This window comes from Culex quinquefasciatus, chromosome 1 (genome assembly GCF_015732765.1).
Source record: "Culex quinquefasciatus strain JHB chromosome 1, VPISU_Cqui_1.0_pri_paternal, whole genome shotgun sequence".
Classification (NCBI taxonomy): Eukaryota; Metazoa; Arthropoda; class Insecta; order Diptera; family Culicidae; genus Culex; species Culex quinquefasciatus.
In genome coordinates, this window is record NC_051861.1 from 122,284,238 (window position 1) to 122,310,409 (window position 26,172).

Genomic DNA, 26,172 nt, shown 5'->3' on the forward strand with positions numbered 1-26,172 from the left:
TCCAGCGTGAGTCAGTTCGGTAAGGACTTTTCTCCAAGTAACACACAAGGAACACACATTGCACTACCCAATTAAAAAAGAAGAAGCAAAAACTGCTTTTGAGAAAAAATCTGGACTGAAACCAATTTTACCGAGGATAAAACGTGCCGCGAAACGATCCGGATATCCCAGAAACAACTTCCGGCAGTGCAAAAGTGACCGATTTGGGCCCAATCCGGGATCGGGAAAAAGTGCGAACAAGGAATTTTCCGGATTGGTAGCCGTCGTGGGGATTGCCTGCCTTGCAGGCGAAAACTACTTGCTGAGACCGTGCTTCCTGGGTGCTCGATTGCAGCAATTTGGGCGATTTTCTTCAGCGCTGGAGCGTGCGTCCGGAACAAATGCGACATTTTTGGATCTTTTTCGAGGAACGTAATCCTGGGTAGTCGTCACCTGGACTAGTTTTGGCAACAGGAAGGAGGGAGGAAACGGAAGAAATTCGGAAGTCGAACACAGGTTTTGCATAGCTTTATGGGTTCGGTCTAGTGTGTTTAAGCTGCGATTGCCTACTTGTGGGCGCATTAGTCATAGTGATTTGCCGAAATTCGTAGAATTTTGATCAATTTACTAAATTTTTAACCAGTGGAAAAGTGGAATGAAAATTTTTCCCACTTTTGAGGGTGTGTGTGAGTGTGAAATCGCCAGAGAGAGAGTGAGGAAAAGTGCGTAATTTAAGGAGAGAGCTTTCGGGGTTTGTTGTCATCCCGCCTGGAGGTGTGTTTGTGGGCTCTCTCCCTCTCAACTCAAAGTAAGTTGTCCAAGCTCTCACAGGAACACGTGTGTGACGGGGCCAGCTCCAACCAATCGATACCAGCGAGGAGAGGCAGCAGCATCAGGAAGGAAACAAAATAAAAACACCCTCGTCCTCTGGCAGTCAACAAAAAGAGCCGCCCTTCCTCGCCCGTGCGGATTGTCAACCCCGTTTGAACTCGCTCTCTGAACGTCGTTGAGATGGTGGTAGTGGTGCCACAGGCCACCTTCCAGCCTTGGTGGTAGTGATGAGTTTGGAATTTCGCGTAGAATGCATCGCGCGAGTTGAAGTGCTGCTGGTGCAAGACCTACAAGTAACTGCATACATTCGGACGTAGTCGGGCGGAACCAGTGCCATCTAGTCGGCGGAATACGCGGCGAGAACCATGATTTTGATAGCCGGAGTGGATAATTACCTGAACGGTGAGTAGAAAGTTGGGGATTTAGATGAGTCATTTCGGTTAGGAACGGATGGCCGTGATGGGACAGGGTTTTGTGGTAATTATGGAGAGAATTTCTTTAGACTTTTAGTTTTTTTGTTTTTTTTTTTAATTTCGCGAGCTAATTTTACAATAGTCTGGAACAATAATTCGGTTGGAACCAGTTTTTTTTATCTTTGTAGGATGATAATAAGAGTGATGTATTTCAAGTTGTATTTAATTTCCGTCGTTGTTCTGTGGAAATTTTATCTTATATTGACCGAAAACCCACCTCGAAGGGCCGAGATACCCCAACGGAATTCGATATATATATTCGGTAAAATTGGTCCGAATCATCACCGGAAGCGTCCAACTTGATCAATTCTACCAACAGCCATAAGATTTTCAAGAGAAAAAAAAAACGGTGAAAATTTTTATATTTGAATTTCAATAGATTCGAACATTCAACAATGATTTATAAATTCTAAAATTAACAGTCACTTTTTTAATATATATTTTTTCCCAAATTAAAACTTGATAACCATGGTTTGAGAATATCAAAACATTCGATGTCTAACTTTATTTTCAATATTTCGTTTTATTTTTTCAACATGGTCGATTCAAGGAGCTTTTCTATATTGGGAATGGGTCATACAACTTCCTCACCCTAGACCCATTGTTATTTATGACGGAAGTACATATCAGCAAAAATAAAATAAGTTTTAAAGTTATTAGGATGTAATACTACTTTTTTGGTTTTGTCGATTCAAAAATAGATTTTTTGCAATTCCACTGTGAAACTGTCAACTTTTCCTGCTCTTCTGGAGAAACGAAACGGCCTACTTTTCCCTACCAAAAATAACAGAATGGAAAATTAATACCTTTCAATAACAGTGCTGAAAAGTTCTACTTTTCAGCACTGAAATGGGTGCTGAAAAGTTGAACTTTTCAGCACTAGTATCGAAAAGTAACATTTTTCAATATTGTTTTGTTTTGAATGATGAATTTACTAAACACATGAATGTTTGACATAAAATTCCATTAAATAAGCGTTTTTAGGAATTGCAAAAAATGTTGTAAGCAACTCGTTGCAAAACTTGATTTTTTCAGCACTCGTCGTATTTATCCAACTCGGTAAACCTCGTTGGATAAATGTACAACTCGTGCTGAAAAAATCTTCTTTTTGCAACTTGTTGCATAAACTACTATTTTTCGCCACCGTCGATACATGAAAATTTTCACAAAAATACATTTTCTTCTGTTTTTTTAAAATGTTATTTAAAAAATCTCAAGATCATTGTTATTGCAATATGGGCATCAAATGATCGAGATTTTTAAATACATTTTGAAAGTTATTTTTTTTACATACTCAAAATTTTCACAAAACTACGTAATTTCGAAAATTAACTCAGCATTTCAGTTATTACAATATGATATATCGAATGATGGGGATTTTTTCATACATTTCGAAAATAATAACATAACTTTTTGAAAATACTCGAAATGTTCACAAAATTATGTATTTTCGAAAAAATACTCAAAATTATTTTTTTTTTTACAATTTTCATTTGATACCCATGTGATTGGGATTTTTTCATAAATTTAGAGATTAATAAGATTTTTTTAAACACTCAAAATCTTCATAAAACTACTTATTTTCGAACAAAAAAACACGTATTTTCACGTATTTTGATACATAAAATGATCAACAATTTTTTGAAAATACTCAAAATGTTCACAAGATTATGTATTTTCGAAAAAAATACTCAATTTTTTTTTTCTATTTTCATTAGATACCCATATGATCGGGATTTTTCATGAATTAAGAGAGTAATAACACATTTTTTAAACACTCAAAATTTTCAAAAAACTACGTATTTTTGAAAAAAATATTGTAATACATATTGTAGAAAAAACATGTTTTGAGTATTTTTTCTAAAATACGTACTTTTAGGAAAATGTTGAGAATTTTCAAAAAAATGTGTTATTGCTTTCGAAATGTATGAAAAAAAAACCCGATCATTTGATACCAACATCGTAAAAATTTAAACTTTGAGTATTTTTTTTCGAAAATACGTAGGTTTGTGAAAAGTTTGAGTATTTTCAAAAATTGGTGTTATAATTTTCGAAATATATGAAAAAAGAAAACTTGATCATTTGATATCCATATGATTAAAAACCTAGTTAAAAATGATAATTTGGAGTACTTTTTTCAAAAATACGTATCTCTGTGATAATTTTGAGAATTAAAAAGAAACTAGTACTTTCGAAATACATGAAAAAATCCCGATTATTAAAATATTTTTTGACATTAAGCACTATGATCATAAAAAAATGATTTTTGATGAAGCGAGTTAATTTTGTTGGCTCTTTCTCCCCTACATTTATCAATCAAATTTTGACCGCAGCTGAATTTGAGCCACCCATTGCGAGAAATAAGCTTTCAAATTATTTTGATTAACTCTCATATCTATTATTTATCATCGCCATTTTTGACAACCATCTCCATTATTGCATTTGGCAAGAAGAAGACTTATTTTTGCCAAAATAAAACCTATTTGGCATAAGACGTCAATTTTCAAAAGATGTTTTGAGTATTTTTTTTTCTAAAATACGTACTTTTAGGAAAATGTTGAGCAATTTTAAAAAAATGTGTTATTGCTTTCGAAATGTATGAAAAAAAACCAATCATTTGATACCAACATAGTAAAAATTTAAACTTTGAGTATTTTTTTTTCGAAAATACGTAGGTTTGTGAAAAGTTTGAGTATTTTCAAAAAATGGTGTTACAACTTTCAAAATGTATGAAAACTGAAAACTTGATCATTTGATATCCATATGGTTAAAAACGAAAATTTTGAGTACTTTTTCAAAAATACGTAGCTCTGTGATAATTTTGAGAATTAAAAAAAAATATTACTTTCGCCACTTCAAAAAAAGTTGAATATTTTAGAATCTGCATTCGAATAGTTAACAATCTGTTATGGACGTATTTATTTCCTTCAAAAAATATTTGCCTGTTGTATTTTTTTTCACGCCTTGATTTTTAAGGACATTTTTGATGTAGAGAAACAACAGTTTTTTTTTATGAAATTCTCTAAGCAATTTTCTGAAATTTTGGCAATCCATTTTTTCATATTTTCTTTACAGCCATTTTGCATCTTCAAATTGTCCATATCATGTTCCTTACTAATTTGGCAGTTGTCCATACAAAACTGGTTTCTGAAAATTAAACAAAACTATATCATTTGAAGATTTTGTTTTACCGATTTGGTGTGTTTGGCAAAGTTGTAGGTATGGATGAAAACAACACTTAAAAAAATTTTACACAATTAATTTATAATTATTTTTGGTCACTTAAAAATTTATTTCCAGAAAAAACATTATTTTTTAATTTTTGATATGTTTTAGAAGATGTTTTATGCCATCTTTTCATAAAATTTTACCACGTACGAACATTGAAAAAAATAGTTCAATTTTAAATGTAAAGTTAAGTTTGCGATTTAAAAGTACTCTAATATTCCTTTATAAAGTGCATTATGTTCAAGTAGCAGCCAGTCAAGGTAATGAAAACAGTCGCAGTTTTTCAATTTTTTTAACTAGTGCCCATGTTGGCCAGGTTTTGAAAAAAATATGAGAAAATTCTCTACTTTTTGCAGTTTTGCAATTTGTTAATACGGCCTTTGGTGCTGAGATATGGTGTATGGCCATGATATGGCCATGCAAAGATACACAAAAAAAAAACAGGAAAATTTGATTTTCCCAGTGTTGCCGAATTACCCAAAAACAACACTTATATCAATGTTAAAAAAGGGAAATTTATAGTTAAATTTTCTGCTCTTTTCATTATAACATGTACCAAAAATTTACATTAACCCTCTACTGCCCAATTTTTTTTTCGAAAATTATTATTTTTTCCCGTGTTCAGGAGGTCATTTTGCGCAAATTTTGTTCTACGAAAAACTTTACTTCTCTTGTTTTATGTTTTTGTTGTTTCATTTTTAGTATTTTAATCTGCATTTATCTTGCTTAGTTTAGGCCGATGCAAATATTTAAAAAAGTTTTTGTCCCTCGGCCCTGGCCAAGGTCAAGGGGGGGGCAAAAAAATAAAAAAATATAAAAATTTAAATAACAAGCCATAGTCTTCACATTTCAATGAAAAAAGTGTTTTAAAATGCATTTTACACTAGTTCAGTTGTTTTGCAACCATTAGTTTTCAAAATCTAAGATCTGACAAAAACAAAAATTGTATCGAAAAAAGATTTTGCATCGAAAATTTTCAAAAATCTTAAGTTTTTTAACAAACCCAAACATGCTAAAAATGATTTTAAACGCAGGAGAATGTATTTTAATTTGATTTCAGCTGGTTGCACTTGAATTTTCATTGAAATTTTGAAGTTTATTGTAAAATATTTTTTTGCCCCCTGATTTTTCGGGCCAATTTTGAAGGGGGGGGGGGGGGGTGACAAAAACTTTTAAAAATATTTGTACCAGCCTTATGTTTGTTTTTGGTAGTATTTGGCCTACTCTACCCACCTCATCACATTTTGCCTATCTATTTTTTTCATGTTTTTACAGTCACTTTTTCAATTTTTTGCATGTTTTTCATTTTCAAAAACATTGGAAAAGTCACATAAAACAAGTAAAACTTCCAATACATAAATTTTACGAGTTCTTCTTTAAAAAGCTTTTAAAAGATTTAAAAATTGGTTAAAAAATGGATTTTGGCGATTTTTTAAATCGAAGCCCGTTTTAAGGCGGGGTTGGGTTGTAAAGGGGTATAAGAATATCTTTGTCAAGATTAAAAAAAAAAAAACAATAAATTTCAAATTTCAAGCCCAATTTTTCAAATTTTGAAGCAAAAAGTATCACAAAATGGTTTATACATCATTACAGTTATGCTACTATTGAAAATTTGCAACATATCAATGAATTTATGAACATATTTTTTTAAAAGTTGTATGTCTTACTCCGTTCTATGGTCCCAAAATTCAATATTTGCAAAAAGTTTATGTTTTGAGATCCCTTTTTTCTAGAAATGATCAAGCTTCGATAAAAAAGAATCAAAAAAACAAATGACACATTCTATTGCGGAGCAGTTCTCTACGAAATCGGTATTTTTTTAGAATTTTAATTTTTGAATTTTTTAATCAGACTCAAACTTTTTTGGTGCCTTTGGTACGCCCAAAAAATCAATTTTTCATCATTAGTTTGTCCATATAATTTTCCTTACAAATTTGGCAGCTGTCCATACAAAAACGATTTATGAAAATTCAAAAATTTGTATCTTTTGAAGGAATTTTTTGATCGATTTGGTGTCTTCGGCAAAGTTGTAGGTATGGATATAGACTACACTGAAAAAAAAATGATACACGGCAAAAAAATTTGGTGATGTTTTAATTAATTTTTTGTCATTAAAATTTGATTTGCAAAAAAACACAATTTTTATTTTTTTTTTGATATATTTTAGACGACATCAAATGCTAACTTTTCATAAATTTTCAGGTTGTGCAAAAAATCTTTGACCGAGTTATGAATTTTTGAATCAATACTAATTTAAAAAAAAATCGAAGTATTGGTCGCAGCAATTTAAAAAAAAATGTCGCCAGAAGGGAATAATCATCCAATTTTACAATTCAAAATACTTTTTCTCACATTGATTTTCAATATTTTCATTTTGTTATATGAAAAGTACAACTTAAAGTTTTTCTCTTCTTTAAAATTCGAAACAATGGTTTATATTTTTTGAAATTTCAGACAAAAAAATGCTGCTTCCTTCAACTTTGCTTGAAAACCCGATGAGAAATCTAATAAAACCTTTTCAAAACCAATAATCATGCATTTTTGCTCAACTTTATATTCACCGATATTGCAAAACGCAATCTAATTGACTACTTTCGGAAGCAAACAGTCACACGAAGCACCCCATCAATTTGCGAGCCGCAATTGCCCCGGTTTCGTCGAAATTGTCTAGACGGCAGACTCATTCGATTTTCCCCGGCACCACCAGCTGTCAGTGCCCAACTTTATGACCCATGCCCACACTCGTTGGTAATTGCTGGTCCGGTTTATGGTGATGTAAGTGATGAAACTTTTTCTAGCACTAATTGAATTAGTTCCGGTGAAAAATCGCACTCACCAGCTAGAAGCCATAAAGTTTGACACGTCGCATGGTCATTTTTGGTGACGGGCGAAATTTGGCCACGTTCCGGATTGGTGGGGGGCGCGCGCGCACCGCGGCCATCGGGGTCAATTTCCGACCTCGGCCAAACCCCGCCATGATGGGTGTCAAACTTTATGGTTTTCGGAGCCCGATTCGGCGGGCCGCGTGCCGTCGTGTCACGAACGCGACATGTTTCATAATCCAAAAGGGATGAATATTTTAAGTGCCCAGCCCTTGCGTGTGTGTGTGTGTGTGTGCGGTGTATCGATTATCACCCCGGTGGTATGCAACCCCGATTGGGTTCGGACATGTGTGCTTTCACACGTGGTGTCTTCTATTGCGGTCCAGTCTTGGACATTGTACACAGTTTGCCGTGAGTGCTGAGACGATTATTTATTCATGAAAATATGACTCATTTCATGGCGATAAATTTTAATATTTATGATATCGGGAAGGGCAAACCCCCCGTTTCTCCTTTGAGCCACCACAGCCGGAGCTTTCGTCAAGAACTTTGAGTCGTAAAGTTGACCAGAAATAGCCAATGGACGGACACATGCGAGCAAACTGACGTCTGTGCAAACATGTGTGGAGCCTTAAAGGGAGTTTTAAAGGTATCGGCGTCATAGGGGGTTCAGAACTGTGTCAGCAGAAGCAGAATGACGCCGTTTCCGGTTAGGAAAACGCAACTTCCGGCAGGTAGTGCGTTTTAATCTTTGTTTTGAATCTTGAAGCTTTAATTTCATGTTAAATGCCATATCCATCGATGAAAACTATCAGGATCGTTAAATAATGGTCATAAATGGTAAAAACGATCAAAACGATCAAAAACGATAAAAACGATCAAAACGATAAAAACGATCAAAACGATCAAAAACGATAAAAAATTATGAAAACGATCAAAACGATAAAAACGATCAAAACGAAAAAAACGTTAAAAAACAATATAAGAGCTATTTTTAACCATTTCCCCCCTCCCCATTTCGCCCAACAGTTCCCATGGAGACCACCACCTTCCTCGGGGCCGCGCTCGGCTTCATCGCGCTGCTGCTCGTGCTGTTTCTGTACATCAATCGGAAGTGGTGCTTCGCCACGCCCGGTTCGTTTCCGTGCTGCGACGAGCTCACGCTGCCGGCCAAAACGGTGCACACCATCCGTAAGTATACCGACAACTACATAATTGCATACTTTAAGGGGCAGGGGAGGGATCTCGGTCCGACATTAGCTCCGACTGTCGATAAACAAAATTAATTGAGCGCCATTTTATTGACACCATAACCTCAAACCATCTGGCAGTGACTCCGGGTGGGTGGGGCTGGTCCCCCTCGTGGCATTGTGTGACACTAATTGATTTGTCCCTCCTGTTTCACTCTGTTTTGTACGATTGCGAGAAGGTGGGGAGTCATTATTGTTTATAACTGGTGGTTAGGGAAATGGAGCCTCATTAAAGGGCGACGCCTGGTCGATGGCTCAATATTCGAAATGAAAATAAAACAAGAAGTTTGACGCCCATCATGGAAGGGATCAGTTAAGGTCACAACGAAAACGCTCTAAAACGACATTTTCAGATTGCGGCACGTGCACAGCTGCAATCGTCTCGAAAAACCGCGAAGTTTGACACCAAGCACGACCACTTTCGATGCTGGTCGTGAAATGGCCACGTGGTCCCACTCCCTTGAACCGGTTAGCCCGGAACGTGGCCACTTTCCAACCGCGAGCAAATATGACCGTGCGACGTGTCAAATTTCGTGATTTTTTCCGCTGATGTCAAATTTCGTACGGAAATCGCACCATCTCGTGGTTGCCCATTGTGTGGTGTGGCGCAGACAGTGGTAGCGATACAATGTTGCCGGCGTTTCGCTTCAATAACTGGAACAAATTGTCGCGTCGATGGCGGGGAGCAGATTGGATTTCATCCACTCGAATGTGAGACGTTGTCTGTTGGAATGAACGAAGGAGAAAGAAAGGAAAATTTAGGGACTTTGGTACAAGCGTTGTCTTTTTGCCCTGGATCGAGTGCTGGTGATTGCACTATCTGGCTCTAACAAGAGCCGAGAGCTTTAAACGTGATACGGTCTACAAAGTATGTGACACGGTGCCAAATGGTTTGCACGTACACACAGTGATATTACTTTGCATGGCAAAAACCCCACCCGGACTAACAAGACGCAATTTGAAACTAGAAAGGGTTTATCCTTTTATTTTTTCCTTTATCCTGTAGTCGTGGCAAATAATGAGGTTGATTTACGATCGCCATGAAATTTTAATTGGACACCATCATCGCTTTGGCGGCGGCCATATTTGCGTTGTAATTATGGCAACACAAAAAACAGTGTTGCGTGTACTTTACAATTGCACTACTTTTTGCTCGTAAATAAACTATTTATCGACAATTACAGCAGTGAATGCAAGACGGTGTAATTTTGAGCGGTTAGAATGCGATTATAACTGACACTTGGTGGTTGACGTTGACGCCATAATGGCGGCGCTATAAAATTTTGACAGCCTTGATATTTCATATTACTCGTTAACCATTAATTTCAGCAAACAACAATACTCCAATCGTTAAATATTCACGTTCAAAATCGCGAAGTGACACAAAACAGCCATGTGTCAATGCTTCTGAAAATGACGCATGGCGTCGAAGGGACCTGTCAAACTTGACCTTGCCGACCATATGGCAACCGGCCAACTTGGGAAAACAAAACAACTCTTGTGACAGCAGCAGGACAACGACAACGACGACGATCCATTATATTAAACATCGATAAATTATTCACGCTAGACACACAAACACACTCACACCGTGCCTCCCTTTCAAAGCCAGTGTCACACGCACACGTGTGGTCTTTGTGTGCACCACGTGAAAGGTGCGCACACCGCTTGCTGCGACAGGGACAATGTCGGGCGTTTCGCTTTTGTTTCGGTGTGTATGTGTTTGTGTGAGTGTGGAAAAGCCTTTCACGCTGTCACGTTTTTGTGAGCTGGTTACTTTTTTTTCGTGACGGGAAAGTTACTGCGCTTGATGAAGAGGGGGGTCCGTACTTTAACCAAGTGTTTAACAGGCCGTTTTAACGGTGAGCTTTATTTGACAGTTTGCGAAATCGAGTTAGGTTACCTCAATCTTGGTTGACAATGTTAACTGTAATGTCTTCTAACATTAATCGATAACAATTTGCTTTTTTTCGATTTTTGATTTATTTACGTAAAATTTGATTGGGGTTTTCCTATGATCAGCAATGTTTTTTTATTTCATACAATCACAGACAAGTGCGCATTCAAATTTGACAGCTGACCAGTCAGAAATGGTATCCTGAGACGAGACAAACGAAAAGATGTCTTCTTTACGCTTAAAGTTGCATTTTTCTTTTCGATAATCAGCTTGAAAATTCACGCAACATAAACAACGTCAATCAATCAGCTTGACACTCGCTTGATAGTCATAGAACGACGTAAAATTTTCTTGATCTGCTTTACGTTTGACAGTTGGGTGGGTGGTTTACTTTTTAGCTGTTTGTTTGTCTCGTCTCAGATGATATCTGAAATTCGAATATCTGTTTCTTGAGAACGGAATTTCAGTTCGATTTGGCTGGCGTCTTGAGCCAATGCGAGTTTGTTAACAACATACTCATTTTTTAAAAACTCACATGAATTCACACTAAAATTGAATGCAGAGTAGTTTTTAGATTTTTGCATTTCTTTTCGAGATTATCAATTTAGGAAATTTGTACCTGTATCTTGAGAAGACATTTTCTGATTGAAATCAGATGGTGGTTTCAGCAAAGTTGCTGTTTATACTTAGGTCGCTTCAAGAATAATGAGCAGACGGATTTTTTTGAACTTTTTATTTTACTTTTTATCGTTAAAAGTTGAATTCCCAAAATACGATTAGTGCGCTGACCACGAGGACGCGCTGTCTTGTTTTTGCATGCTCATTTTCATTTCTTTTGTGTCGCTGTTTGTGTGCTTGGGTGAGTGGTTATTATAATTGAATAATGTCATCATAAGTGCAGTACTTCTGGGAACGCGCAGTCCTGTTTTTTTCGCGATAATTTTCGTCGTAAATGATCGTACAAATTTATTCTAACTGGCAGTTTTAATATTAACTCATCAAACTATCGATTTTATGAAGAGTAAAGCGTTATTTATTTACTATTTTTGAAATTTGCTCGCGTTATCTAAATTGTAAAAACAGTAAAAATATACTGATGAGTCCAGCCCATAGCACTACTGCTCGGCTGGCACGCGTTCGATAAAAAAAACTTTTTAAATAATCAATTATCTATCTTTCCGCAGCCGGCTGCAAACAAAATGCTCATGGTCACATCACTGCCACTCGTGAATCCTGACCTCATACCCATCTACTAACCCCCTCAAAACTCATGTGATACTTTGTCGGAGATGCAGTCGATTGGGCGGTCTCTATCACTCAAGTATCGGACTAACATTCCCATCCACTTCCCCGTGACCCTACCACTGGTCGTGGCCGGCGCCGGTATTGATCAGCATGATAGGGGCCTTTGAGAAGTTGCGAAGCGAGGAAAGATAGCACCCACTCATCTTCCACGGCTCGTGGATGTAACTTCTGGAGGTCCTGGTCAATAACGGAGTAGCAACTGCGGGTGGGCACCTATGCTTATGCTTATGCTTATGCTTAAAAGTTGAATTCCCAAAATACGTATTTTATATTTTTGAAATATTTTGAAATGGTTTGGGTGACTAAATGCAAAACCTGGTATTGGAGATAGGAATGTTTGAAAATATATGATTTTTTTTTATTATAACACAATTTTTTCAAATATAATTTAACATTTTTAAGTTGGTCGTTGTAAAGCATTTAAACAAATTGTGTCATTTGAATGTTGAAACTATAGCTTGTCATTTAAATTTTCGTACTTTTTAGAATGTTTTGCCTCTCCTTCTCTCAACTTTTGTCAGAGTCTTTGCAGTGGCAATAGGAATTTCAATGCAATTTTTTGCCTTTCTTACCAAAGAAAGGTATAGGATTTGCTTTGGCTCCGATTCAAGATCAAGCTTCGTAATCCGATCATTTCTCGAGAAATATTCTTTGGAAAAATCTGCTAAAAATCAGGGATGATCGATTGACAATGACAGAATTGGTCTATCTCCAATATTGCAATTCAAAAATCAATAGTAAAGGAGAAGTACCCCAGTAAAAATATGTTTGAATGGCTGAGAGTCCTTGCATTGTAAAATGTCCAAAATAATTTTTTGTAACCCTTTTAAAAACTTACTCTCGATTGTTCTTTCCCATTCCCCAGAAAATGATTCTTCAGAAATGTGCATTGTTGTTATTTTACCAAAAAGGGGAAATTTTTTAGAATAATGCAGACTTTTTTCGGTATTTCCTAATAATTTAACTTTCAAATCTCTATGAATTTAAAAGTTTTTGTAAAAATGACCCTTCTTTTTAATATCCTCCAAATCTTCAAAATTTAAACCATCAAATCTTTGAATATTCAATCATTGAAATTTTCATATGTTATAAAAGAGGGATAACCTAAGTATTTTTTTATAATTCTCATAAAAATATCTTCAAATATTCTCATTTAGAAATCATCAAATCTAATGAGAAAAATAATTAGTTCGCTTTTAAATTGACCTTGGTTGCTGTGCACCCTTAAATACATCCTATAGGGGAGTTTGGGGTAATATGGACACCCCTTTAAAAATCACGTTTTTCGGATATAAAGTGATTTAGCAATTTAAGTGATAAGGCTAGTACTAGTAATGGCCTAGGAGTATGGACAAACCAAAAAAGTTTGAATAGGTTAAGTAGTTTTGGTATAATATGTAAAAGTTTCCAAAGGCCGGTTGGCACTGCCCTAAATTCTAATATTTGAAGGTTAGGAAATAAGGTTTTGCAGGGGTTATTTGGACATTTTATGTTTAAGGGGGTTGCTTGGACGATGCCTGAGATATGTACGTATAAAAATTGTGCATTTTATTAATTTTTATCATCAAAAATTGCAATTTATGATAGAATATGCTATGGGGGTAATTTGGATATGGTTTGTGGGGTAGTTTGGACATACCTGAAAGTCTACCTGTCAGGTAACAAAAAAGTAACTTTCATGGTTGAATGAGTTTTTAAAGGGATTTAGATAAATTTAGAGGGATTTAATACGTCAAAACAATCAAAAAGGAATGTGAGCAATGAGAACTTTCACAAAACCCCTATTTTTTTATTCAGATAAATTTATTCGAATTGATGAAAATCTGATTACTGTACATTTGGCTTTCAACAAGAGTCTAATGTTGATTGATTTTAATTAATTTCTTTGACATTTCTAATTTCTATGCTGGTTTACAATAATATTTAAATTTGAAGGGCTACAGAATGTAAAATTTAAAAAAAATGATATTTTCAGGCTAATAATTCTATATAAAGATTGATTTATATAAACATAAACGATACCTTAATCAATAAAAATTATACTTGTGCCTAATCCAGAATCAATGTTTAAATCATTTCAGTATTAATGTTTAAATCAATTCAGTATTAATAATTATGTATACTACACTGAACTATTTGTTATCTTCCTATTGAATTATAGTTCTATCACAAAATCATTATTTAAACCTTTGATGAAATATTGTGAGCAAAACAACACTTCAAAATATAAAGCAATAACAAAACCGGGTTAAAGGATAAAAAACATGCTCAAAAAATCAAATGTTAAACTTATTCTTCAACATGTGTCCAAATTACCCCTCAAAAGGTGTTCATATTACCCCACAAGGTATGTCCATATTACCCCATAAGGCATGTCCAATTTACCCCACAAGGCATGTCCAAATTACCCCATAGGGGTGTTCATATAACCCCCACACAAAAATGTGGGGGTAATTTGGACTCCTTTTAATTTTTGCGATAAAAATGGGGTTTTCATCAAAATTTATCGAAATAAATGACATTTTTCCATCAAATATGGTCTCTATTATCCTCTGGTGTCATCCACATTCCTTTAAAATATCCATACAGCCCGTGACAGAGCAATTTCCTTAGGGTGTCCAAATTACCCCACACTCCCCTATAATCATATAAAAAAGGGTGAATCTTCGTGAATTTTGTAATTCTAGTTCCTCCTTCCTTTTTTCTGGGAATTAAAATTAAAGGGAATGGAATAGAACCACTCTTGAATCGAGCAATTCCAGCTCAAAACAAGAATTTTTCTGGTACTTTTGCACCCGACCATTTCCGATTTCAATGAAACACTGTAGATATGTAATTCTAGACCTATGTAAGCCATTTTGTGTATATGGAGCCAATTATACTCGAAAATTACATTTGAGAAGGGCGTAAGTTAGTTAGATATTTTTGTATTCAGTAATTTAAAAAAAATACTGTATCTCAAAGCTGGTACCTCGTATCAAAAAGTGGTCAAAGACAAATTTGTGGGAAATTGGCTCCTTGATTTAGTATTAAAAAAAAACATTTTTTTTGTTAAAGTTGCGGAAAATCATTTTAAATGACAATCCACAACAATTAAAGTAAAAACATTACATGCAAACTCTGCACCGGCACCGTGACGCATCAATTCTAGTGCTGCCACCTGGCGATCGATAACACAACCACACACAAACGCTCCCGGTTGTCATGCACGATTCCCCCATCCCCTCACTCAAAACAATCCACTACCACGCGTCCCCACATCACGCGGCGTGCCGTGCATCGCCCAACAAGTAAATAGCATACATCCAGGGGGGGTGTTTCCTGGCATTGGCTTGCCTTTATTTTGCTTGTTTGCTCACCTGTGGGTCCTCTACCTTCAGGCGTTTCCTCGTAGCAAAAAAAGAGAAACAGCGCAAACAACAACAACAACAACAACAACGGAGCGGAAACTGCAGGCAATAACGCGACCGTAATAAATTGCCCCCGACTAAATTGAAATTAGTGGAATAATTATTGCCACTATTCTGCCGGACTTCCGCAAAACTTGCCGGGTTGGAGGTTTGACCACGCAAAAATGGCGCCTCAAAAAAAATTATAATCGGGAAAATTAAGCTTGTTTTAAAATAGACTTCACCCCGAGGTGGAAAAACTGTTGGTCGAGCGAAAATGGGAAAAGTTTTCGGGTTGAGAAAATTAAATAGGGCTTTCCTGATTTGTTTCGGGTTCAGCAGAAAATTAAGGTGAATATGACGTTTAGCAACAGCAACAAAAAAGGGAAACAAAAAGGAAAGCAGCAGGATGTGAGAAAAACGGTTTATCATTTATTATTATTATAAAATGGCCCGATCGCGTGACACTGGGAGCTCGTGTCCCGGCGTTTTGTAGCCGTAATAAAGGCGTGTTGTCACGCTGCTGCTATTGCTTAGTTTTTCCCTTGACTGCTTCACCTTAATTGAATGCATAATGGTCAGTTGGGATCGGATGTAGGGCATTTAGGTCGTTTAGGGAATTCCCTTTTTTGTAAATTAGATGATTTAACCTTTTTTCCGCCATTTTTAGTAATCAAAGGTTTACTGTGTTATTTTTGGCTACTCAAAACGAATCCATTGACCGCTATGGTGCACTGCAGTCTACATTTTGACAGATGCTGAGTGCTTGGTTCAAAAACTAGATGGCGTCGCACTGTTTTCCCCGGGGTGTAGCGAAGAAGCTGCCATCTTGGAAGTTCAGAAAACAAATACTGAGAATCAATTCGCCATTAAAAGCTCAAAAATTCCGACAGATGGCGCAAAGCATCGATGAATGACGATTCAAATTTTCGCTGTTCGGTTACATAGGAATGCAAACTTAAAATTGAATTTACAGCTCTTAGAACAACTTTTGAGAAAAAATTCAAGTAGTACGAGTGTAAACTTTATGTCCTCTATAAATTAACGCAATAAAAAACATTTTGAAAAAAAAAAAATAATTTCGAAAAAAAATATTCTTCAAAATGATAGAGCATTAAAAGTTAACAAAGTATCAGCTCGAATTTTTGCTCAAAAGTTGTTTTGAACGCTGGAATTTAACAAAACAGAATTCGCATACATAACCTCAAAGGGCAAAAAATTCAATCAACATCCTTCGCTTTGTTCTGTTACTCAAAACTAGATGTGGCATGTCGTTTAGCTTATGAATGCCAATATTATACACGAAGTGTGTTATCCAGGTTAAACGCAAAAGTCCCATGCAAATGTATAAACACAAACTGAAAAATGTGTGATGATGATTCTCAGTGTATGGGCGCCCTCGTTTGATCGACCAACAGAAACTTTTTTTTTGCAGAAAAATCACTTTTCAGCCAATATTGGGATGAAATCTCCAAGGATATGATAGAATTTGCCATCAGCAACAAAATTCACGTGTTTTTTCAGAAATTCTCGTTTGAATTGCGGAACATTCAAAAATCAAAAACCCAAACAATGATTTGTTGTAGGCTACCATTTGACAACCGTGCTAATGTCGACTGTTGTCATTATGCTTTGGTCGGAATAGGGTTGCCATCCCTCCGGATTCCCTCTCTTCTTAATCAGCATAGCATAGCATAATGGATCTGTACCAAGCTGTAGAGAGTGTCACAGTGGTCAATTCTGTGTTCTGAGATAATTTGCTAGATGTCTGAGAACGAAAACTTTCACACTGTACTCCAAGGCTACGCCCTCACAGTACCGGATTCCCCCCCCCCCCTCTCTCTCTTCACAATTTGCTATAAATTCTTCAAAACTAATGTTGCCTTCAATCCATTGCAGGTAGTCGCTTCGCGTACGACGGCCACACCAGCTCCGACTCGGAGGAGGAGATCCTGCGCCGGCTGAAGCTGCAGCAGTCCTGCTCGCTGCACAGCGGCAGCGGCGGCCAGCTGTCCCGGTACGGCGCCGGTGGGCTGGGCTCGCTAGATCCGGATCTAGTGTCGAACCTGCAGCACATTACCATCGGAGCGGCGTCACCGACGGAGGACACCGGCGGCGGCGGCAGTGGGAGTCGGAAGGAGCGCAAGCATAGTCACCGTCACCATCATCATCATCATCATCATGGGAGTTCGGGATCGAGGGATCCGTTGGCGCTGGCGGAGCGTGGCAAGATCGGGATGCCGCACTCGAGCAGTGAGTGCAGCTCGAACAGCTCGGTGGAGGCTTCGGTCGAGAGTAATACGGGTTTGGTGGGCGGGGAGAAGAAGGATCGGAGGTTGATCTTGCCGTCGGCAAGCGGTGGGCAGAGGGGGAGCTCGTCGATCAGTCCGTTGAAGGAGGAGGAAGGCAAGGTGAACAACAATGGGAAGTATGGGCGGCTGCCGGTGCAGCATCAGGACAGTTTGGAGGACGTGCCGGACATCAACAGTAATCAAGACGTGAGTGATGAGTGTTGGGAAGTTGTAGATCGTCTGGGTTGACCAAGGGTTGTCTTTTGCAGTGCATCGTGGTCCTTTCGCAAGAGCCGCTGTTCGACACCAGCGACCTGAAGTCGCTCAAGTCGGATACGGGCACGATCGGCCCCGGGCCGGAGAGTCCGACCTCGACCAGCAGTCCGAACGGCGTGCTGGAGGTGTCCCTGCTGTACGACGCACCGATGCGCAAGATGACGGTTCACGTGCTGCAGGCGCGAGGAATTCCGTCCCGTAACCCGCCCGTTCCAGTGGAAACCTCGACGTCCGCCTCGACCACCGCGACAACGAAGGCCAGCAGTCAATCGACGACCCACACCCAGGTGCGCCTGCTGATGCTGCCCAGCAAGAAGCAGAAGCACAAGACCAAGATCCGTTCCGGCGAGAACCCGCAGTTTATGGAGAGCTTCCTGCTGCACCGGGTCAACCCGGAGGAGGTCAACTCGATGGGGCTGCGCATACGGGTGTACGGCTGCGAGCGGATGCGCCGGGAGCGATTGATCGGGGAGGCGATCGTCAGCTTCGCCAACATCGACCTGGAGCTGGAGACGAACCTGTGGTTGCCGCTGGAGCCGAGGGCTAACTCGACGGTAAGGTACTTTGAGACTTTTAGAAGAATTAATCCTCACGACTCCCCTTCACAGAACACTGGTTCCACGAGCGACCTGCTCAGTTTGGCACGATCGGACAGCACGGGTTCGACGACGTCCATGCAGCACGGAGGAGTTCCGGAGCTGCTGCTTGGCCTGGGCTACAACGGCACTACCGGACGGTTGACAGTTGAGGTAAGCTCATCGCCGATCGGGGCGCCATCTCTGAATCACTAGCTCAACTTTACGATTTCAGATTGTGAAGGGCAGTCAGTTCCGGAACCTGGCGCTGAACAAGGTCCCCGACACGTACGTCAAGCTGTGTCTGGTGAGCAGCATGGGCCAGGAGATGGCGCGGGCCAAAACGTCAACGCGCCGGGGCCAACCGAACCCGCTGTTCAAGGAGACGTTTATCTTTCAGGTTAGTCAGAATCAAGTGATCCTACCTCTAAGCGAACTAACCATTCCCCTACCCGCCGCCAGGTGGCCTTATTCCAGTTGAACGACGTCACGCTGATGGTGTCGGTGTACGCCAAGCGCAACATGAAGCGCAACGAGATGGTCGGCTGGTTCAGCCTGGGGCTCAACTCGAGCGGCCCGGAGGAGAACGGCCACTGGGGCGACATGCGGGACGCGATGAACCCCCGCTCGGAGCTGGTGACACGATGGCACGTCCTGGTGGACTCCTGATTCAACTAGCTAGGGCTCTCCCCTCGGCAGAGCACGGTTATCAGCGACGATATCGCTGAGGTGGCCATCGCCGGCGGGGCTCGCCGCTCCTCCGGCCGGACGCGGCGCAGTTCCGGAAGCGTGGTCGCGGGGTCCGCAGCGCCGACGACGGCAACGTCGTCGGTGGTGTCCTCCCCGCGGGACCCGGAACGGCACCCGATTCTGATGGTGCCGTCGCCGGTGTCACGTGGTGACTCGGTGGCCGTCGATATCTCGATGATGCCTGGGAGTGACCTAGAATTTGTCTAGATAAGTGAGTGGGTGAGCGAGTGCGTGAGATCCAGTTTGCCTAGTGAGCGTGAGATGGCGCGCGCGCGTGAGAACTTTTCGATGTGAAATCTAGTTGTGACGTTTGTTTCGGAATCCAGATGTGAGCAAAAAAAAAAAAAACACGTGGTAATATTTAAGTTCCAATCCCCCCAAAAAAAAAGAGAAAAAAAACCATTTTGGATGTTTTTAATCGTATATTGTTGTGACACAAACAAACACAGACGCGTAAACTTAACAATTCAAGCTCTAAAATGTTAAATGTTGTATGGAACTACCGTGAAACACACAAACTATGTGTGTTGAATATTTTGCAAAACAAGGAGAAATAAAAAAAGGAAAAGTTGTAGTGAAATATTTGGAAAGAATTAAAACAAAAATCAAACTCTAGTTACCAACATAACCAAAAACAAAACGAACTTTGATGAAAGGACCTTTTCTTGACCTGGGAAAGGAGAAAGAGAAAAACATAAGCCTATTGGACGACGGAAACAAAAAAGCACAAATTTAGAGGGTGAAGAAAGGGTGGGGAGATTTTACATTGGAAAGACGGTTAAAATTTCATAGGATTATTTACTTTCACAACGTTCTCTAGGTGCTATTAATGGAAAACTGTGAATTTTAAATTTCTTTCAATTCGATCTTCAGATCATCTTTTTAAAATGTTATTTGATTTGGCAACACTGCGGAAATAAACGAAACAAATCAAAATATTTTAAATCCGCACTCTCATTTAAAACCGTTCAGCTCTCGTCAAAACGAAAATGTTCAGAAATGAGTAAATGTCAGATGGAGTCACTCAGATCTGTAAATTCATACAAATTTGACATTTGCCATATTTACTCATTTTTGAGTAGGTTCTGTTTGGACGGAAATCAAGTGATTTTGATTGTGTGTGTCTTGACAAACAAAAGATTGCCAGATCCCAAATGTCAGATTTCAGATGACAGTTTTCGTTAAAAACAATACTCGGCGTTCATTTGATACAACTCATTTCTGAGACTGAGATTTTTGACGATTTATTTGCATTTGCTTGAATTATATTCGAGTATAGATGATTTTCACTCAAATTTGTAGTATAAATAATCCAAATTCGGGTGAGATTCACTCAAAAATTAAAATTAGTGAAAAGAAAAACTTTCATAACTTCCGTATTAACTTTTCAATAGAGCGAATCCGTAGATATAAACAAACAGCCTATCCATTTCTCACTCAACGTGAACTGTCACTAGAGCAAGTAGGATAGACTGTTTGCTTACATCCACAGATTTGCCCTTTTGAATAGTTAAAACGGACTTATTCCTTAGTCTTATTCTAACTTTGTGCTAATTCACAACAAAACTTTTGGGTAGAATTGATTTTGACAAAATCAGAGTAAAAAATACTCAATAATCCGCTAGTCTATCCCTTTTGCTCAAGTGACAGTTCACGTGAGGTAAGAGAGGGATAGACTGCTTGTTTACAAACGCAGATTCGCCCTATTGAACTGTTACTACGGATTTAACTAAATTCTCGTTGAATATTGAGCGAAATTCTCTTTTTTTACTCAAATCTTACAGGGACAGGGAAATTTTAATCCAAACAATGTAAAAGGGCCAATGTGAGCTTGTAAATAACGAGTTCATCCTGCTCACGTCAGTGGATGTTTACATCAGAAGGCCCCTTTACATTGTTTTGCTTGATAATTTATGAAGGAAATATTAGACTATGACAAACAAACAAACAATCAAACTCGCACTTTATCGTATTTGACCAGGGGGATGGCAACACTATTCCGACAAAAGCAAACTGACAGCAATCGGCACGGTTGTCAAATGAGAGCCAACAACAAAAGCACTAGCTGTCAATTGGTAGCCCATAACAAATCAATATTTAGATTTTAAATTTTCAAGTTATTCGTAATTTAAACGATAAATTCAGGAAAAAAAAACCACGTGAATTGTGTTGCTGATGGCAATTTTTATCATATTAACGGAGATTCAATCCAAATATTGGCTGAAAATCGGTATCTTTTTCTTTTAGTCGATCAAACAGTGCGTCCGTACACTGAGAATCAGAATTACACATTTTTTCAGTTTGCGTTTACACTTTTGCACGGGACTTTTGAGTTCAACCAGAATAACACACTTCGTGTTACCATAGTAATGTGTAGAATACTGATTCTCAGTGTTTGTTTTCTAAACTTCCAAGATGGCGGCTTCTTCGCAAGCCCCTGTGTTTGACAGTTTGCCAAACTCGCAAACAACGCAAAATGTTTGCAGGCTGACTTTTATGTAAATTATTATAGGTAAACAAAGAAAGCAGGCGAACTGTGAAAAAGTGTGAGTTTTTTGTTTGTTTGTCTTAGTCTGATACCTCCTTAAGTAGGTGTGCTTTTGACGAAAACTTATTGATTTTGAATGTGCGTGCAGGAATAATTCGTGCCGTCCATTTCATTAGGGCACATTACTTTTGTAAACAAGAGTGTATCCCTTTCTTACCTTAAAAGAGGCATTAGACTACGGCAAACAAACACACAAACTCGCACATTTTGATAGATCGCCAGTTTGTCTGCGTATTTTGTTCGCCAACATTTGTTTGCAGAAACGTCAGCTTGCATACATTTTTTCTTGTTTGCGAGTTTGGCAAACTGTCAAACGCAGTTTGTTTGTTTGTCAATTTCACTAATTTTTCGATAAGATTTGAGTAGATTTTACCGTTTGGCTTACAACTTCACATCTAAGTTTAGATTTTAATTTTTCATAAGAAGCAGTGTTGCCAATTTTAACGCTTAAAACAAAATTATAAAAAAACAAGTTAAATTGAATCAAAACAGTTACATTTTTCTGGTAAAGAACGATTTCCTACAGTGAGAAGCAGAAAAAAGAACAACACAAGAAGAAACGCTAGGTGATTCGTGCTACTTACTCGTATTTTGTACCTGTTTCGTATGTATATTCTGTCCTGTTGTTGAAATTGAGCTGAGCTGCTTAAGCGCAGCGAAAAGACATATTGGCAAACGCTAATCCTATTTAAAGTCAAAAAGACACATTTAAGAGAAACCAATTTTTAACAAAAAATCAGCAAAGCAGTATCTATTTTAGAGGGAAAAAGTTTAAAATTATTATAAAAAGTAATCGGAACAACTAAGTTAGTTTTATGTTTTGGGCCAAAAGGCAAAACTATGAAGCAAAACAAAATACATATATTTATTGGATCAGTAGATGCTGTATTTTGTACTGATTAGAACCAATTAAATTCGATCGTGAAAGCAAGAAACAAAACAAAAAGGGGATGAGAGGAGGGGGGAGTTAATAAAATGATAAAAAATAGTACCTTTCAAAGGAAATTAAACTGTAAACTGAATCGCGCACACACATTTACTGTTGAAGAGATTATATTGTAAAGAACAAAGCAGCAGAAACTTTAAACCTAAACCAATATCTTACAAAAGTATAGAAACAAGTATTTTTATACATGCTAATCGGAACAGACAGAACTTTTGTATAAAAATCACCCACTTTCCCACACGAGTTTGCGTAAAAATTAGTCACCAACTGACAGTCCATTTCTGCTTAGGTTTTTTTCTGTTTGGGGTAGTTTCACCGCATATCATTGCTGGATACATTAGTTAAGGTCAAACCAGATTTCAATTGGTAAAGGGCAACAAGTAAGCTTATTAGAAGAATTTGGAAAACACGAAAAAACAAAACAAGGGAAAATTCAACTAGAGAGAGAAGAGTTAGTAGCAGGTGTAATTCTTAAAGACTGTTTATTGAGCAAACCTGATTTAGAATGGCAGGTTGGCCGGAAAAGTAGAAGTTTCTGATCAAATAAATTGCTAGAATACGAATATCAAAATTAAAAACAAGTCTCTCTCACCGGAGCAAATATTGGTAGGATTAAGGGCAAAGTATAAGTTTTACACATTGGCATTTGATAGAGGCGGGAAAGCTGACACAGCTGTCAGCTGTTGATATTTGACAATTGGAAACGAAATTGCTTTAACAAATCGACCGACCTGGGTCGGTGCGGTCAATTAGGGAATACAAATACAAACTTTCACGAAATTGGCAAAGGTTAGGAGAAATAATAGTCAACAGGGTTTATCGAGTAAAACAAAAATTATTAAACACACTTTAAACAGCTCTAAATTCATACATGCTTCAAAAGTCATACAATATTTTGCCATCGAAACTGCATGAAAGCATACGCGAATATTCTAAACTCAAATTAACGTTTTAATTTCTTTCCGATCACATCGAATAAAACTTAAGAATTAGTAGTAACATTCTGAATTCAGTTGAGTGAAGGCAGGCCAATTTACCCTACGAGCATTTGCTTCTACTCCACTGTCTTCAGAGCTTATCAAATCTAACAGTAAAAATATTCTTAAAAATAGTGGAATTAATTGTTCAACCTATCCCTGCACCTTTCCTGTTTAATAACGCACCCAGTCACACCTTAATGTCACGAGCATTTTAAATCCTCCATCTAGCCTTCTAAATTCAAAGTCTTTCAGAAAAAGTAATGAAATCATATTGTCGAACACACACTCATACAAATCATACCCGCACATTCAAGCATTTCACGAGCACACCCTTAAATGTTGGTTTTTACTCCCATTCAAACTCTTAAACGTCAAACTATTAATGCAAAGCAGAGAAAAAAAACTATTTAGGGTACGAATTTTGGTGGAAGAGAAGTCATTAAAGCGTAGAAACTAAGCAAAGCAAACTTAAAACTCTTGACGTATTAAACTAGGTGTGGATAAATTTGTGGAGAAAAAGCCAAAGTGGGAGAAACAATTGTCACTAACACATACTCACACATACTAGAAGCAAGAAACACAGACACCCGCGATTTGTTGGGGGCAGATCGAGGCAAGCGCGGCTTTGTCGTTTTATGGCAAAGCTTGGCTGCGATTTCGTTTTTATACACGCAAAAACAGAGAAGAGCATGTTTAGCAGAACACAAGATTCACCGATTTTTGTAACCTTCAATGAAAGTTCAAAACAAAAGAAGCAAAGCAACCCGTGCAAACTACTTTCAGATGTACAAGTCCAAAACAAGTGAACGCAAAGTTGATGAGTAAAACGTATGCAAAAAAAAAAGAACACACATTAAAGCACAAACTATATTTTACCGATCTTTAGGACATAGTCGTTTCATCTTTACGATATAAAACAAAACTTATTGAATATATTCAAAGTAAACAAAAAAAAAAGGAAACAGAATTAAACATACAAATTTGTACTTTTGTGATACTATTTTACGCACCCGCAAATCGCTATTGAAGGAAAAAAAACCTTTCCGCATTCGCCGACATTATTTTGAGAAACCTAACGCCAGCGCATCGTTTGACAGCTGACAGCTGTCAAACCGATTGCCAACAACAAAAAGAAACACTTACGCACACTTTTGTTTTGAAACAAAACAAAATAAACACACTCGCAAACAATGCTGGTTTGGTTAGAAAAGTTGAGTTTAAACACAAACACACTTTGTCACATTTCATCAATGTCACTCACTGGGAGAAATGTCAGTTGAATGGTGTAAATATTGTGTTTTTTGTTGTTTATTTCAAAACAATGAATGGAGGGCGACACACACACACACACACTGGTAGTTAGATGGACAGCAATTGATTCGATCGCTTTATTTTTCTGGGAATTAAGGAAAGAAAAATATTAAGAAAACAAAAACAAAAAAAAGAAAACAGACCAAAAGAAAGGCCAAACATTTTTCTCTTACCGAAAATTATAAAAGAAAAATGAAAAAAAAAGTTAATCATAAATCATTCTCCTTTCCAGTTAGTAGATAGTCTTCTTGAAGAAATTAAAGAATAAATAAAACAAATAAAAGGCATGCAAAATACACTGAAGTAAAATCACACAGTCAATCGATTCGCATTTTTGCTTGGAAGTAATCAAAGTTTGTAGCGTAATTTTAGTGCTTTAAACAATCAGTTTTTGCGAAAAAAAACCTGGATAATCAAAAACTTAGTTCGAAAATTATTTCATTTAAATGATTGAATGATTTATTTTTACATAAAATAATTTAAATTGAGTAGATTTGTTATGTAGAATGATTGAATTTTCGATAGAAGAGAAATAAAATAATATAGAATTAAAAGCTTTGATTTCCTTACTCAAAAAGCATCATCATGGATTTATCAAAAACATAAACAGATTAAAACAGCGCAAATCAATCCAAATGATTTTTTTCTTTCATAAAAACTTAAATGATAATAACTTGTAGACAACAACTGGAATACAAATAAAACAAACAATACGACAGTCGACAGTACGGGGAGGGGGGCAAGTTCCCCCTTTCAAGTAAAGTAATTAATTATTGAAAATCGTTTGGTGGAAAACTATTGAGCAAAGAGGGAGTACATGCAAATCAATGCTAGGGGAAGAGATCTATTTCACTTCTGTAAAACCGTGAGATTCAATAAAATTTCATGCATTTTTTACTGAATAAAAGTGTGGCGTTTTATTCCTTTGTTTGAAAGAAAGAATGCAAAAAAATATATAAAAAAAATAATTTCTGTTAATCTGGCAACCAGGTTGAGAGAACGAGTGCGATTGCGTGCGCAGAGCTTTTTCGAGCTTTTTTCTTCGAAAGCACAACTCATTGCTTTCGCACATTCAGCTGAAACTTGAGCTTTTTCGCAGTGTCGTAAAATGGAAGCGGATTGAAATTGTAGTGTCAACACTATTTCTCCCTTCATGATGAAAAAAATTACTAAAAATTTCTCAAAATTACCAAAATTACCAAAATCTCAAAAACGACAAAAATGACAAAAATTATGCAAACGACAAAAATAACAAAAATGACAAAAAATACAAAATTGACAAAAATTACCAAAATGACGAAAATTACAGAAATGGCCAAAA

The 26,172-nt window shown here is 37.5% G+C and overlaps 1 protein-coding gene across 1 annotated transcript; it reads left to right on the forward strand.

Moving 5' to 3' along the window:
- On the forward strand, window positions 1-25,758 carry LOC6046427 (synaptotagmin-14). The gene is made up of 7 exons (XM_038256730.1): window positions 1-1,212; window positions 8,363-8,524; window positions 17,074-17,672; window positions 17,735-18,295; window positions 18,350-18,490; window positions 18,552-18,716; window positions 18,779-25,758. The coding sequence occupies exons 1-7, from the start codon at window positions 1,176-1,178 to the stop codon at window positions 18,983-18,985; spliced, it is 1,872 nt and encodes a 623-aa protein (XP_038112658.1). The 5' UTR covers window positions 1-1,175; the 3' UTR covers window positions 18,986-25,758.
- Window positions 25,759-26,172: the final 414 nt, after the last annotated feature.